The following is a 17,036-nucleotide window of genomic DNA, read 5'->3' as shown; positions in this document are numbered from 1 at the left end:
GAAGGCTGCAGCAGTAGTGAGCTCCCAGTCCTCGAGGTTCCCTTGCCCCGGGAACTGAACCTTTGCTCTGTCAAGGACGGTGTGCCTGCATACCCACATTAAAGGATGTCCCGCACCAAGCATCTCCTAGAGGAAACCAACACATCCCCTACACAGACAAGCACTGAGGCGTGAATTGGACAAGACTGTGAGATCTGGAAGTCCCTAGCTTCAGACTGGCACATAGACAGTGGAGTTTGATTCAGTCATCCAGCTCTTGGAATGGAGCTGGCAAACGTTTTGACAGATTTCTTCATGACAACGCAGCCCTCTTCAGGATCCAGTCTGGTCACCATACACGGCGAAAGGACGAGAAAAGGTGCCCTAAAATTAGTCTGTTTCATCCTCAACCTGGCTGGAAAACAATATCCAGCAGGCTCCTCAGCCTACGGAAATAACAGAAACCTTGGAGGACAAGACTGAAGTCAAAGACTGAAGAGACATGTCATCACCCTCGTCCGTCTCTCCATCTTCAATGCCACCATCCTTCAACTTGTCAAGAACAAGCTTCCAACCAGAGTGGACATCATCTACAGGGTGGACAGAAAATCTTTCAACCTCAACCATTGAAAAGGAAGAAGCAAACAAAACTGACATCGCTCGTGGAACTTCAGTACATGTATGGCATCACTATCTCCACTCTCTCAGAAGAAAATCTCCAAGCCATGCTTGACACTTTTGCAGGAGCATACCAAAGAGCCAGTCTCAGTCTCAACCTTAAGAAGACTCAAGTCCTTTACCACCCACCCCAGGGTAAGATCTGGTCTTTCCCTCCATCAAGATCACTGGAGAAATCCTATGAATCGTGGAACATTCCCCATACCTGGAACGCCACCTCTCACCTAAGACTGATATTGGCTGTGGAGAGCCAATGTCATATCGAATCTATGGGCACCTCTTTTGGATGGCAAAGGAGCAGAGTCTTTGACAGTCAAGATGTTTGAGCTGACACCAAAATCCTCGTGTACAAGGCAGTCATCCTCCCGACTCTTGCATATATCTCAGAAACTTGGTCTACACATACAACCAGCTCAAGGCCCTGGAGCGGTACCATCAACGATATCTGAAACAGATTGTCCTGATCAGCTTGGAGGACAGTAACCCAATAACCCCACCTAATCTTTTGGACACTAAGGAGCAATTTAACATGGCCTATGCACCTCCCCTGCACATATTTAGACTGTGGGAGGAAACCGGAGCACCGGGAGGAAGCCCACACAGACACAGGGAGAAAGTGCATTCTCCACACAGATAGTCACCCGAGGCTGGAATTTAACCCAGGAACCTGGAGCTGTGAGGCAGCATTGCTAACCACTGTGCCACCCATAAATCTCTGTGGAAGGTTTAGAAAGCTTCCCAAAGATACTTGAAAACCAAAAGGCGAATGGAAGAGAAGAACTTAAAACAATCACCATCACTGGGGAAAGATGATTGAAACTATTTTAACTAAAGGTGAGCAAGATGCCAGGAACAGATGGTTTGCATACAAGGTGCTCAAAAAGAATGCAGAAATAATTGATGAATTGCGTAAAATCTTCCCAAATTCCGTAGATTATGTGAGGGTTAGAAACAGGTAATGTATCATCTTCATTCAAGAAAGGAGGGAGATAAAGGCAGGAAACTACAGCAGCAGCCTAACATCTTTCATTGAGATATTGCTAGTATCCGTTAGTATTGAAGTAATTGCAGGTTATTTAGAAAATCCTAACGTGATCAGCCAGAGTCAACAAGGATTTGTGAAACGGGAATCACATTCAACAAATTTATTAGAGTTTTATTTTTAGAAAATATTTTATTGAGGCATTTATAACTTTAACATTTTTCAACAACAACATCCAACAGAGACAGGACCCACAACAAAATAACCCTCAAACGTTATTCAAGTTTTTTAAGGAAGTAACACGCAAGGCGGTTAAAGGAGAACCTGTACGTGTGGCACACATAGGTTTCCAAAATGTATTTGATAAGGTTCATAGAATCATAGAATTTGCAGTGCAGAAGGAGGCCTTTGGCCCATCGGGTCTGCACCGGCCCTTGGAAAGAGCATCCTACTTAAACCCACTCCTCCACCCCATCCCCGTAACCTAGTAATCCCACCTAACCTTTAACATGGCCAATCTACCTAACCTCCACATCTTTGGACTATGGGAGGAAACCGGAGCACCCAGAGGAAACCCACGCAGACACGGGGAAAACATGCAGACTCCGCACAGACAGTAACCCAAGCTCGGAATTGAACCTAGGACCCTGGAGCTGTGAAGCAACAATGCTAACCACCATGCTGCCCATGTTACACAAGATAAGAGAACATGGAGTATGGTGTAACATATTAGCATGGATAGCCAACAGAAAGCCGAGAATCGGAATGAATGGCTCTTTTTCATATTGGCAAGCTGTATCTAGTGAAGTGGCATGGGGTTAGTGATGGGGTCTCAACTGCTTACAATCTACATCAATGACCTGGATGAAGTGACTGAATACATGGTAGTTAGATTTGTTGATAGCACCTAGATGGGTAGGAAAGCAAATTATCAAGGGGAGGCAGAGAGTCTGCAAAGCAGTATAGATAGCTGAAATGAGTGGGGGAATTTGCAGATGGAGTATAATGTGGGAAAATGTGAGGATTTAGGAAGAAGAACATGAAAGCAGAGAGGAGGTACAGAGGGATCTGGGTGTCCTGATACATGAATCACAATAAATTAGTATGCAGGCACAGCAAATTATTGGAAAGTTATCATGCTGAGGCGGAAATACATTGCGATTCCCTCCCTAATAGCACTGTGCATGGATCTACACCACATGGATTGCAGCGGTTCAAGATGGCAGTTCTGCGCCATCTTTTCAAGTGCAATTAGGGATGGGCAATAAATACTGGTCAGACCATTGATGCCCATATCCTGTAAATGAATGAAAAATGAATGGAATGTTGGTATTTATTGTCAGCGGAAATGGAACATTAAAGTAGGGATGATTTGCTGGAGGTGCAAAGGGCCTTAATGAGACCACATCTGGATTACTGTTTATTGGGTTAGAAGCAGTTCACAGAAGATCCATTCAACTCATTATTCGGATGAAGGGCTTATTGTATGAAGAACGGTTGAACAGGTTGGATTCATTCCCAATGGAGTTTAGAACAATGGTCATATTGTAACATACAAGGTCTTGAGTTAACTTGATAATGTGAATAAAGGGAAGATAATTCTTATTTTGGGGAGACTAGAACTAGGAGACAGAACGTAAGAATTAGAGGTCTCTCTTTTAAGATGGAGATGAGGAGGATTTTGTCTTTCAGAGGATCTTAGTGTGTGAAATGGTGTTCCTAGGAAACCAGTGGAGGGTGGGCCAATGAATCAAGGCTGAGTTAGATTGATTTTTGATAAACAGGGAATCATGGGGTGGGGGGGGGGGGGGGAGGAGGTGGGGGGGGAGGTGGGGGGAGGGCAGACAGGAAAGTGGAGTTGAGCCCATAACCAAATCAACTATGGTCGGATTGAATGGTGAAGCAGACTCAATAGGCCAAATGGCCTACTCATGCTGCGATGCACCCCAAACTCCACAACCCCCATCTGACTACCCTCCCTTTCCAACTGCATGAGGTCATAAATGGCGATGTTCATAGATGACTGTAAAATGTTCAGTAACATGATTCCTCAGATACTGAAGCAGTTTGGACAATATTCAGGTTTGGGCTGACAAATGGTAAGTTACATTTGCACCACACAAGTGCCAGACAATGATAATCTCCAACAAGAGATGATCTAACCATCACCACTTGACTGTCAATGACATTCCCATCACTGAATCCCCCACTATAAAATTCCTGAGGGTTACCATTGACCAGAGACTAGCCATATCAATACGATTGTGTCAAAATCCTGAGAATCCCTCCCTGACAGCACTGTGGGTGTAACTATACCTCAGGAACTGCTAGGGTTCAAGAAGGCAGCTCATCACCAATCTCTGAAGGGTTTCCAGGGATGGACAATAAATGCTGGCCTAGCCAAAGACGTCCAGATCCCGTAAAATGAATATAATATAAAAACAACAAAAAACAGGACTGCTCACTCCTCGACCAGATTACTCACACCCGACTACCACCCCAAATCCTCCAACCCAGCCAACAACCCCTGTAGTCCACCATCTGACCCGACTACCCATACCCCAACTACGCACGTCCTCAACTATCCATGCTCCAATCCAACTATCCAAGTATAAGTTTTTAATTAAGACAGAAACGATAGCTGGTCCTAATCCTGATTCCTGGTAGACATCAGTTTATTCTCATATTCTCTCTGTCCCTTAGCCAATACTGTATCTATACTGTCACTGCCCACTTAATCACATTGGTTTCCTTTTTTCTGTATTGTGAAAGACACTATGAACAACATTTACGGCAGTATCATCAGGAAACCTTTATATTGCTTCATGAAATAACTGAATAAAACTAGTGAACAAAATTTGGCTTTAAGAAGTCCATATGGGCTGTCATTCACTAATCCACATTTTTCCAAGTAATAGTTCTGTTTTGGAATGTTAATTTTTTGCCAACACCAACATTTAACTAACTGGTCTGAAGTTACCAGGTTTACCCCTCTCCTCTTTTTAGTGGAGGCATAACATATGCAATCCTCCTGTGCTCTCCCCCCACCCCCAGCCCTGCTCCCATACCTAGGGGGGGGGGGGATTGGAAGACTGGGGCAGGGTCTCTGCTGTCTCCACCTTTATTTCCCTTAGCACACCAGGAATGCTAACAACGTTTTACGTCCATCATCTTGATCAATTTTAGCCCCTTCCAATTTATTTATGACCTCTTCGTTTGCAGTGAGGTAGCAACAAGAATATTTTGCAACAAGCGCTTAGAACTGCTCCTGGCTAAATTGCCTTTTATTTTTCCTTAGTATTATTCTAAATGGCAGAGTAAGGTTGATAGCATCGTGATCATGTGAAGAGGTGAAGGCGTGCACGACGAAGGAGATTTATTACTTCTAAAATTATGATGTCCCGTTTCATGTGCCCTCCTGGAAGTTCAGTACGATTGCATGATGCATCTAATGCGACATACAAATAATACCTGAAATATATTTTTCAATATAATCCCGCTTGCCGACAATACAAAGCAAGGAGGACTTCCATTTATATAAGGCCATCCACCCTTCTCACGACGTCCCAACACGCTTTATAACCAATGAAGTGCTTTTGACATGCAGTCACTGTTGAAATTTATGAAACTATTTAATCCTTTTACTGCTAAAATCCCAAGCAAGTGACCATAAAGTGCTCCCTCTCTTCCCCCGCATTAATGACACAGCAATGAAGAGCACAAGGTGGTTATTCAAATCACGGTGAGTGTGCCTTTGGAAAATCTTTTCAAGAAGTCCAACACTCCAGCAATTAGCCTCACTCCCCATGGCCATGTGTTCGTTTTCTTTTCAGGTGTCTCTCCAAGTCCCCTTTGAACAAGGCCCCAGTGAGAACACGCTGGGTGTTTTCTTGTTCCTCTCGAGGTTTGGACGTGACAAGACTTGCCCGTGAACTCTTCCCTTTGTGCCTTTTGAGGAGGTTGCTCAACATTTCCTTTACACTGACGGGGAATTAAACTGAAAGACACCGGAAGACGATTAGATGCAACCGTATATAAAGGCATTGTGCAGCAATGTCCGATCACAGTTACTTCCGCTGACGAACGATGCATTGTTTTCTGCTTTGGGTCCTATTAACTATGTTAGCACCCGCAAGGGCAGCCTATCAACCAACCTGTAGGCATTGGGAGAAATTCGATTTACTCAGTTTCTCCAAGGATGGGGACGTTGTTCTGGGTGGAATTTTCAGCCTGCACTCCAGTGTCGAGGATGCGGAGTTTTCATTTGAAACCCAACCCAAAGGGGCAAAATGCAAAAAGTTAGTTGAAATTTGCAGTTAAGTACATATTGTTTCGTGTTTTGTGCGGCGGCCTTACATCATTGAGTTTGCTTGTATATGTAATTTTATTTACATGTGTAAGTGCAGCAATAATAAAGGGGAAAAGTATCCTTCAACCATGACTATTAAAACCAGATTGCGTTGACTTGTCTATGAGTTGAAAGAGTATACGTGGCATATCATATATTTATGTATGCAGATATATATAAATGTACACATACCGGCTGGGAGTATGTTGCCATTGCTTTTGTCACTACCATGTGATGGTTTGCAATTATTTAATAAGCGCATCTTAGTTACTATGAAACTCCAGTAACGGTACAATCACATCTGGAAAAAGCGTATACTTGGCCAAATCTCAATGTGATTTTAAAAAACTGGTCTACTGCCATTTATGCATGTTGTAGATTTGATTTCAGAGAATTTCGCTTTGTGCGAGCAATGATGTACGCCGTTGATGAAATAAACCGGAACCCGACGCTACTGCCGAATATTACACTGGGTTACCAGATTTACGATTCTTGCGGCATGCCATCCTTGTCTATCAAAGCAGCCTTTGAGATTTTGGATGGGCAACGGGATGCTGATTCAGAGGAGGACTGCAGGAATATTTATGCGATTGTAGCTGATTCGGGGTCCTCTCAGTCCGCCGCAGTAGCAAGGTTACTGAATCCTTTCGGAATCCCCATGGTAAGTAATCTCCTTCTTAAGAATTTACGATGTGGAGATGCCGGCGTTGGACTCGGGTGAGCACAGTAAGAAGTCTTACAACACCAGGTTAAAGTCCAACAGGTTTGTTTCAAATCACTAGCTTTCGGAGCACTGCTCCTTCCTCAGGTGAATGAAGAGGTATGTTCCAGAAACATATATATAGACAAATTCAAAGATGCCAGACAATGCTTTGAATGCGAACATTTGCAGGTAATTAAGTCTTTACAGATCCAGAGATAGGGGTAACCCCAGGTTAAAGAGGTGTGAATTGTCTCAAGGCAGGAGAGTTGGTAGGATTTCGCAAGCCCAGGTCAGATGGTGGGGGATGAATGTAATGCGACATGAATCCCAGGTCCCGGTTGAGGCCGCACTCATGAGCCACGTTCCGCACACATGAATACGGCCTCAACCGGGACCTTGGATTCATGTCGCATTACACTTATCCCACACCATCTGGCCTGGGCTTGCAAAATCCTACCAACTGTCCTGGTTTTAGACAAATCACACCTCTTTAACCTGGGGTTACCCCATATCTCTGGATTTGTAAAGACTTAATTACCTTCAACTGCTTGCATTCAAAGCATTGTCTGGCATCTTTGACTTTGTCTATATATATGTTTCTGGAACATACCTCTTCTTTCACCTGAGGAAGGAACAGTGCTCCGAAAGCTAGTGATTTGAAACAAATCTGTTGGACGTTAACCTGGTGTTGTGAGACTTCTTACCGTTAAGAATTTACGGCATTGTCATTTTTATTTGGAGAATCCTAGAGCACACCATGCAATCTCTGAAATCAGTACAATTGTGGATTAAATTGACACAACTTTGCATCCTTCTTTCCAAATTTGCATTAAAATCAACCGAGATAAACAATTGAAGGAATAATGACAAATGGTTAGATCATGGAATTTTTAAATTCACTGCTGTGTCATCCTTGCGGACACAGGATAAGAAATGGAATATATAATTCACTCATTATCCCTCTCTTGCCACTCAGCCGTTTGCATTTGAGATGATTAAATATATATTTGACATTGATAATATTCCTAATAAGCAAGAAAGATTAAATGTTGCTGACCGAGAGGCAGTTATTGAAAGTCGTCTTGTTAAGCATGTGTGTTACACAATAAAGTCATGTAACTGTTCCTAGGGTTTGCCTTGCAATCCAAGTTCAATAACAATGGTCATCGGCTTTGGTTTTTACTTTTATGTCCTCGTTCCCACTTGGTATTGTGAACGGTTTCAGGGTAATTTGCAGTTTATTATTTATGCCGCATTTTATTCCGTATATAAGGGTGAATCAAATAATCGCCCCTTGACATTCCATTACCATCACGGAATTCCCCACTATCACCATCCTGGGGGTTACCAGTGACTACAAACTGAAATGGACTATCCACATTAATACAGTGGCTACCAGAGAAGGTCAAAGGCTAGGAATCCTACGTCGAGTAACTCACCTCTTGACTCCCCAAAGCCCGTCCACCACCTACAAGACATAAATCAGGAGTGTGATGGAATATTCTCAACTTACCTAGATGACTGCAGCTCCAGCAACACCCAAGAAGCTTGATACCATCCAGGACAAAGCAGCTTGATTATTCCCCCTTCCACAAGCATTCACTCCCCCTTCTCACCAAAGCACAGTAGCAGCTGTGTGCAACATCTAAAGCTGCACTGCAGGAACTCACCAAGGCTCTTTTGGCAGCACCTTCCAAACTCAAGACCACTACCACCTAGAAGGACAAGGACAGCTAATACATGGGAACTCCATTATCTGGAGGTTCCCCTCCAAGTCACTCACCATCCTGACTTGGAAATATATCCACGCTTCCTTCACTGTGGCTGGGTCAAATTCCTGGAACTCCCTCCCTCATAGCACAGTGGGTGTGCCTACACCACATGGACTGCAGCCATTCAACAAGGCAGCTGACCACCACCTTTCACACTACATTTCGCGGAAAGAGTGTTTAATATGTTTTATCCCTTGACATCAGGCAGAAGGGCTTTAGGAATTATTCCGCGCAGTCAACAGAATGAACAATAATGACACACAAGTGAACCAACTAAACGTATGAAATATGAACAGAAAATGCAGGATAAACTCAGCAGGATTGTGTGAAAGTGTCATTTTGAACTTGCTGACTATATCCAGCATTTTCTGTTATTATTTCAGATTTCCAGCAGCTGCAGTATTGTGCTTTTATTCTAAACATTTGAGCCATGGCAGTGAATATCCGACAGTCTTTTATAACTTAATTTAATCTTTATTGTCACAAGTAGGCTTACATTAACACTGCAATGAAGTGACTGTGAAGAGCCCCTAGTTGCCATATTCTGGCGCCTGTTCGGGTACACAGAGGGAGAATTCAGAATATCCAGTTCACCTAACAACCCATCTTTCGAGACTTGTGGGAGGAAACCGGAGTGTCCGGAGGAAACCAACATGGGATGAACATGCAGACTCCATACAGAGAGTGTCCCAAGCCGGGACACCGGCCCTGTGATGCAACAGTGCTGACCACAGTGCTACCGTGCCACTATACAATGACGTATTAATATATAGTCTTCGAAGACCAGGCTAAAGTCCAACAGGTGTGTTTGGAATCACTAGTTTTTGGAGCATAGCTCCTTCCTCAGGTGAAAGCTAGTGATTCCAAACAAACCTGTTGGACTTTAACCTAGTGTTGGAAGACTTCTGACTGAGCCCACCCCAGTCCAACGCCGGCATCCCCACATCATGGGTATTAAATCTCTGTCGAATATATTCGACATGTCAATCGTGCTCACATCCGAAGTTCACTTTGCAGTGTATCACCTGCAATCGCCTCATGAGGCAGAGTTCAGGGGTAAAGTTCTGCACCATCCTACATTTGCAAGCCTGACCACTGACACATTGCCGGAGTGACTTTTGCAATATTGTTTCTAAAGCAAATCCTACATTTGCAAGCCTGACCACTGACACATTGCCTTAGTGACTTTTGCAATATTGTTTCTAAAGTTTCCATTTCCCACAGGTCAGTTACTTTTCAACATGTGCATGTTTGAGCAACAAAGAGGAATACCCGTCATTTTTTAGAACAATACCCAGTGACTACTATCAGGCAAGGGCCTTGGCGCAACTCGTGAAACACTTTGGATGGAACTGGATCGGAACGATCAAGAGTGACAACGACTATGGTAACTTTGGGATGCAAGCGTTCGTAGAGGCCGTGCGGGAGCTCGGCGTTTGCATTGCCTTTACAGAGTCCTTTTACAGGACCTATCCCAGGGAAAAGCTCCTCAAGACTGTGAGAGCTGTGAAGGAATCAAGCACAAAAGTGATTGTGGCTTTCGTCGCTGAAGGTGATATGGCCATTTTGCTAAAGGAGATCGCGAGGCAAGATATCACCGGCATCCAATGGATAGGAAGCGAGGCCTGGATATCCACACCAATTCTACCCTCAGAACAAAGGCGGAAGTTTCTAATTGGAACATTGGGGATCGCAATACGTCAAGTAAATATACCCGGTTTTCAGGAATTCCTAATGCAAATACACCCTTCGGCAGACCCAGGAAATAGTTTACTGGAAGAGTTTTGGGAATCAACTTTCAGTTGTCGTCTGAGCTCGCCGCGAAATAAAGCAAATGGAACGGAGCAAGAATGTACAGGGAGAGAGAAATTGCAAACAATTAAGAACACCTACACCGATTCATCTCACCTGAGAGTTACGTATAACGTGTACAAAGCAACGTATGCTCTTGCACATGCTCTGCACAATATGTTCTCATGCGAAGCCATGAATGGAGCATCCACTTATAACGCGTGTAAACACGCTTCTAATTATCAATCACAGCAGGTATGGAAATTACATTTAAAGCTTCTGGTAGAAAGTGCTCCAATTATATTCATGGTGCGATAGAAAACATTGCAAGGCCCCTGCACAGCTATATTTTTTTAATAGAAGTCCTGTTGTTTCACTTCTCTCTAAAGCTATTGCAGTATTTGAAAGCGGTCAATTTCACCACTCGGACTGGTGAAACTGTACACTTCGACGAAAATGGGGATCCAGTTGCAACGTACGACATCGTAAATTGGCAAAGCGTTGGGAATGGGGCTGATGTAGTAAGTGTCGGATATTATGATGGATCCGCACCCCCAGGCCAAGAGTTCATCATTAACGAAGGAGCCGTTGTCTGGAGCGGAGGCCAGAGAAAGGTAGCCGTAGATTTACTTTGCTGATAGGGTCTTTCCGTATTTTTTCAGGTCTCCAGCAGACTATGTCCAAATAATTTAATGCTGATGAGGGAGAGAAGTCTCAGGAAATTCAGTTCCTCGTTCAATTAATCTTCACGAACCCTCCTGTTTGCATGGCTGTGCTGCGAGAGTGGACCAGCATGTGACTTGGCCATGGTTGAATAGCACAGTAGCAATTATTATTGGAAATAGTAGCATAAGAGTTATGTTACTATGCTAGTAATTCAGAGCCTTGTACTAATGATCATGGGATCTGTTTAAATCCCACCATGGCATTTGGCGAATTTAAATTCAATTAATGACATCAATATAGAAAGGCATTTTTGGGAAAATTCAACTGGCTCCATAATGTCCTGTAGGGAAGGAGGTTTGCCACCTGGCTTGACCCATGTGTGACTCCAGATCCACAGCAAAGTGCCTGAGTCTGAACTGCTCTATGAAATGGGCTAGAAAGTCACTCAGTTGCTACCACTAGCTTCATAAGACAATTAGAGATGGACAATAAATGATGTCATTGCCCATGATGCCCACATCCTGTGAATGAATGCATAACTTAAAAAGAATTACATTAAAAAAAGATCAGATATCAATCTTTCCAACACAAGTCCCCTACAAATCCAGTTTTTCGATCTTTGACACTTATTTTGGCTAAGGCACCACATATTAAAATCAAATTTGGATCCTAAAGTTTTACATCAGACTGTGCTACTTGGTCACTAGATCTAGTTTGAAATCTTGCAAAGCTCCAAACATGTACTCCTCTCCTTTGCATAAGATACCACAAGCACTTTGTTCCACAAGCTGTACCACTGGAACAAGGAAAGCTGCCAGAAAAGGACAACCTATTTGCTGCTTCGATTGTATAGAATGTGCTGAAGGTGAAATCAGTAACGTGACAGGTACGTAAACACACACATATTTATAATTAGTCATTCGTAAATTCTAACCTATTAATATAGTTCTAATTTCTAAAAGGAACTTTATTTAATGTACTTTTATTTTTTTAAATAGATTCAGTAATGTGTCTAACATGCCCTTGGGATCAATGGTCGAATGAACAGCGAAACCTATGCATACCGAAGATGACCGAATTTCTTTCCTTTGATGAGATCATGGGGATTGTTTTAGTTACGTTGGCTTTACTTGGAACAGGCTTCACTGTAACTGTAACCATCATTTTCTACATTCACATAAACACTCCCATTGTTAAAGCCAACAACTCAGAATTAAGCTTTCTGCTTCTTTCTGCTTTAGCACTGTGCTTCCTCTGCTCAATAACGTTCATTGGAAAACCTTCAATCTGGTCTTGCATACTACGTCACACAGCGTTTGGCATTACTTTTGTCCTTTGCATTTCTTGCGTTTTGGGCAAAACATTGGTTGTGATGATGGCCTTTAATGCAACCCTCCCTAATAATAACATGATGAAGTGGTTTGGGCCAATACAACAACGCTTGGCTGTTTTAATCCTTACACTTGTACAATGTCTAATATGCACAGTCTGGTTAATTATATCACCACCCTATCCATTGAAAAATGTTGACTATTTTAAGGACATAATAATTTTAGAATGTGATGTTGGGTCTGCGACAGCTTTCTATTGGGTAATTGGTTACATTGGATTTTTGTCTTGTGTTTGCTTTCTGGTTGCCTTCTTAGCCCGCAAATTGCCAGACAATTTCAATGAGGCTAAGTTTATTACATTTAGCATGCTTATATTCTGCGCAGTTTGGATAACATTCATTCCAGCTTACATAAGTTCCCCTGGTAAATACACTGTAGCTGTGGAAGTGTTTGCTATTCTGGCATCTAGCTTCGGTCTACTTGTCTGCATTTTTGTTCCAAAATGTTATATTATTCTACTAAGGCCAGAGAACAATACGAAGAAAAACTTGATTAGTAAAGTCGCTTGACAAAAAACATTGATACCTTTCATTTACCCTTGAATACAGCTTTGTAACACTTTCTTCACTTTATCTGAACAACAGCAGGTGTTAGACTAGGCTTGCAACTCACTTGTCATAGAAAATTACTGGGCAATCTAATTAAGATTTTAAAAATGATTATGGGAGTTGAAAGGGTGGCTGGAGTGAACTATTTCCTCCTGTTCAAAATATCCAGAATGGGACATAAACGTAATTCAATCAAAACTGCGATAGTCACTTTTGGTAGTTAATGAAAACAAAGTGTGTAGCTAGATTTGTGATACAGATAAGCAATCATAAGACCATAAGACCACAAGACATAGGAGCAGAATGAGGCCACTTGGTCCATCGAGTCTGCTCTGCCATTCAATCATGGCTGATATTTTCTCATCCTCATTCTCCTGGCTTCTCCCCATAACCCCTGATCCCCTTATTAATCAAGAACCTATCTATCTCTGCCTTAAAGACACTCAGTGATTTGGCCTCCATAGCCTTCTGCGGTAAAGAGTCCACAGATTTACCACAATCTGGCTGAAGGAATTCCTCCTCATCTCTGTTTGAAGGATCGTCCCTTTAATCTGAGATGTTGTCCTCTCGTTCTAGTTTTTCCTACAAGTGGAAACATCCTCTCCACGTCCACTCTATCCAGGCCTCGCAGTATCTTGTAGATTTCAATAAGATCTCCTCTCATCCTTCTAAACTCCAATGAGCACAAACCCAGCATCCTCAACCATTCCTCATACGACAAGTTTTAATTCCAGGGATCATTCTTGTGAATCTCCTGTGGACCCTTTCCAAGGCCAGCACATCCTTCCTTAGATACGGGGCCCCAAACTGCTGACAATACTCCGACCAGATCCTTATACAGCCTCAGAAATACATCCCTGGTCTTGTATTCTACCACTCTTGACATGAATGCTAACATTGCATTTGCTTCTGAACTGCCGACTGAACCTGCACATTAACTAATCCAATTCAATCACAGAATGGGTCCATGGGATGGATGTTCTACTGCTGTTCCTGTGTCCTTATGTAAATTATTGCAATACTAAACTTGTGTTTGAAAGCAATACTGTTTCACATTGGCCATCTATGGATATTATGCATGTAGAGGATATAAATAACAAACATAAGTCGAATATAGGTGATCATGCAAGCATAAAAACAAGGGTGGCCCAGTGGTTAGCACTGCTGTCTCCTAGCGCTCGGGATCCGAGTTCAATTCTGGCCTCGGCAACTGTCTGTGTGGAGTTTGCGCTTTCTCTCCGTGTCTGCATAGGTTTCCTCCCACAGTCCAAAAATGTGATGTTTAGGTGGACTGGCCATGCTAAATTGCCCCTTAGTATCCAAAAGCACGGGAGATAGGGTTACAGGGATAGGGTAGGGGCGTGGGCCTAGGTCAATTGCTCTTTCAGAGCATTGGTGCAGACTCGATGGGCCGTGTGGCCTCCTTCTGCACTGTAGTGATTCTATTCTGATTTATGTTACTGATTTAAATAGTGCGCACCATTGTTTCAGCTTTGCTTTAATGCATCTTTTCTGCCACATCTTTGACACTATGGGAAATTTGGGTATAGAGGGTTATTGGGGCAGCACGGTAGCATGGTGGTTAGCATAAATGCTTCACAGCTCCAGGGTCCCAGGTTCAGTTCCCGGCTGGGTCACTGTCTGTGCGGAGTCTGCACGTCCTCCCCGTGTGTGCGTGGGTTTCCTCCGGGCGCTCCAGTTTCCTCCCACAGTCCAAAGATGTGTGGGTTAGGTGGATTGGCCATGCTAAATTGCCCGTAATGCCCTTAAAAGTAAGGTTAGGGGGGGGGGGGGGTTTGTTGGGTTACGGGTATAGGGTGGATACGTGGGTTTGAGTAGGGTGATCATTGCTCGGCACAACATCGAGGGGCAAAGGGCCTGTTCTGTGCTGTACTGTTCTATGTTCTATGTTCCATGTTATAGGCCAAATGACGGTAATTGGGATTAGCTTAGTCGTAAAAACTGGACGGCATGGACATGTTGGGCCGAAGGGCCTGTTTTCGTGTTGTAAACCTCTATGACTCTATGACTATACAAATTGACATTCACTCCATGAGAAGATCTTTGTGAAAAATGAAATTCTCACCCACAGTTCGGCTGATAATTATTCTGCCGGATATTCTTTTCAAAAGGCTTATATAACTTACATCAAATGTCTTCATTATTGTCCCATTAATTTCTTTCTATCTGGAATTGCACTCGCACCTTGACTTGTGCCAGTACCTCCCATTCTTTTTTTACATTTAGAGTACCCAATTCATTTTTTCCAATTAAGGGGCAATTTAGCGTGGCCAATCCACCTAGCCTGCATATTTTTGGCTTGTGGGTGCGAAACCCATGCAAACACGGGGAGAATATGCAAACTCCACACGGACAGTGACCCGTACCTCCCATCTTAAACAAAGCTGTGGAAAAGTGATACTGATTTGGTAAGTTGTGGCACAGCTACTGATTGATAAACTGAATGCAGCCCATCCTTCACATCGTTCTCTTTGATTTCACTTAGTCACTTGTGTTTTTAAAGTTAAAACCTAAAGTCTTGTTCAATGTCTATTTCTATTATAATTGTCTACTCATGGGAGGAAAATAGCTGGAAAAAAAAGGATATATGATAATTATTAAGACAAAGTATAAAATAATGTGAAACAATATATGGAAATGAAACACAAGTAACGAATAAACGATTTAAAATACCACAAACAAACAAATGACAATATGAATCAATGGGAAAATGGGATTTGGAAATAAAAGCAGAAAATGTCGCATGTGGCACTGGTCAACTAGGATGCTTCAATATTTTCTGGTACATCTTTACCAACAGCCTGGAATTTGTGGGCAATCAAAAATAAAATGCACTGTCACCTGATTGTCTTCATAGTATCCTCATATATCCCAACATAGGCAAGTTTATACTTACAGTTTTCACGTAACTCCAATCTATTAATATAAGACTTGCCTATGGTGATACGAGCCATGTAAACGCTTCTGCTCACCCAAGTGGATTTATGCTCCAGGGAAGATTCTCCAGTTGAGAAAATCTTATATTCCCTGTGGAAGATCAATGAGGAACATTGAAAATCTGGCTCTTATCTGTGAACGACAGTCAGTGTCTGGCTAGCATGCCAGGGAAATCCTCGAAGTGAATTGAACACCAAGCCGCATCCAACCATTGCCGGAACTTTGCTGATGCATCAAAAATAATGACATACATGTCAACACAACAATGGACAATAATGCCACTGTCATACTTGTGAACAGACAATCCCCAGTGTCATTTGCAGCATAACAATTTATTGTGTTGTAGCAGGTTCACTGTACACAATGACGTAATATATACCAATGTGTGATAACCAAATGTAGAATCAAATATTCGGATAGAGAATACAGTAATGTACACTAAAGTGTCTATAAAGTTTGAGAAAACAACAGGATGCCAGTTTTCAGTTCAGACATCAATGTTGATCAAAACAGTGCTACGCTCAAATAAAGGGTCCTATAGAAACATTAGTTCACATTCCCAGAAAATTCAGCTTTCTGGAGATAAATAATACAATTTGGCAAAAGTAGATGGGCTCATTTATTCATTGAATCTTCTGGGACTTAAGAAGGAAATTAAATTGTGCGCAGGATTTTTATATAGAAACATAGAAAACAGCAGCTGAAGGAGGATATTTGGCCCTTTGAGCCTGCTCCACCATTCATTATGATATTGGCTGATCATCCAACTCAATTACCTAATCTTGTCTCCCCCCCCCTCCCATATCCTTTAATCTTGTTCGTCCCAAGTGCTATATTTAACTGCTTCTTGAAGACATAATGTTTTGGTCTCACCCACTTCCTGTGGTAATGAATTCCACAGGCTCACCACTTGCTGGGTGAAGAAAGTTCTCCTCATCTCTGTCCTAAATGTTTGAGCAGACTGTGGCCATTGGCTCCTGGTTCTGGACATCCACACCATCAGGAACATCCTTTGTGAATCTACCCTGTCTAGTTCTGTTAGAATTTTATATGTTCCTATGAGATTCCCCCTCATTCTTCTGAACTCCAACGAATACAACCGTAACCGACTCAATCTCTTCTCATACGTCCATCCTGCCATCCCAGGAACCAGTCTGCGAAACCTTCGCTGCATTCCCCCTATAGCAAGAACATCCTTCCTCAGATAAGGAGACCAAAAG

At 42.6% G+C, this 17,036-nt stretch overlaps 1 protein-coding gene across 1 annotated transcript; it reads left to right on the top strand.

The window, feature by feature from the left end:
• The first annotated feature begins 5,738 nt into the window (after nt 1–5,738).
• Nucleotides 5,739–12,819, top strand: LOC119975967 (extracellular calcium-sensing receptor-like). Its single transcript, XM_038815963.1, has 6 exons — nt 5,739–5,937; nt 6,366–6,648; nt 9,687–10,508; nt 10,643–10,867; nt 11,682–11,805; nt 11,918–12,819. The coding sequence occupies exons 1-6, from the start codon at nt 5,759–5,761 to the stop codon at nt 12,817–12,819; spliced, it is 2,535 nt and encodes an 844-aa protein (XP_038671891.1). The 5' UTR covers nt 5,739–5,758.
• Nucleotides 12,820–17,036: the final 4,217 nt, after the last annotated feature.

The sequence above is a fragment of the Scyliorhinus canicula genome, chromosome 13 (assembly GCF_902713615.1).
Source record: "Scyliorhinus canicula chromosome 13, sScyCan1.1, whole genome shotgun sequence".
In the NCBI taxonomy this organism is placed as follows: Eukaryota; Metazoa; Chordata; class Chondrichthyes; order Carcharhiniformes; family Scyliorhinidae; genus Scyliorhinus; species Scyliorhinus canicula.
This window is presented reverse-complemented; position numbering and strand designations above follow the sequence as displayed.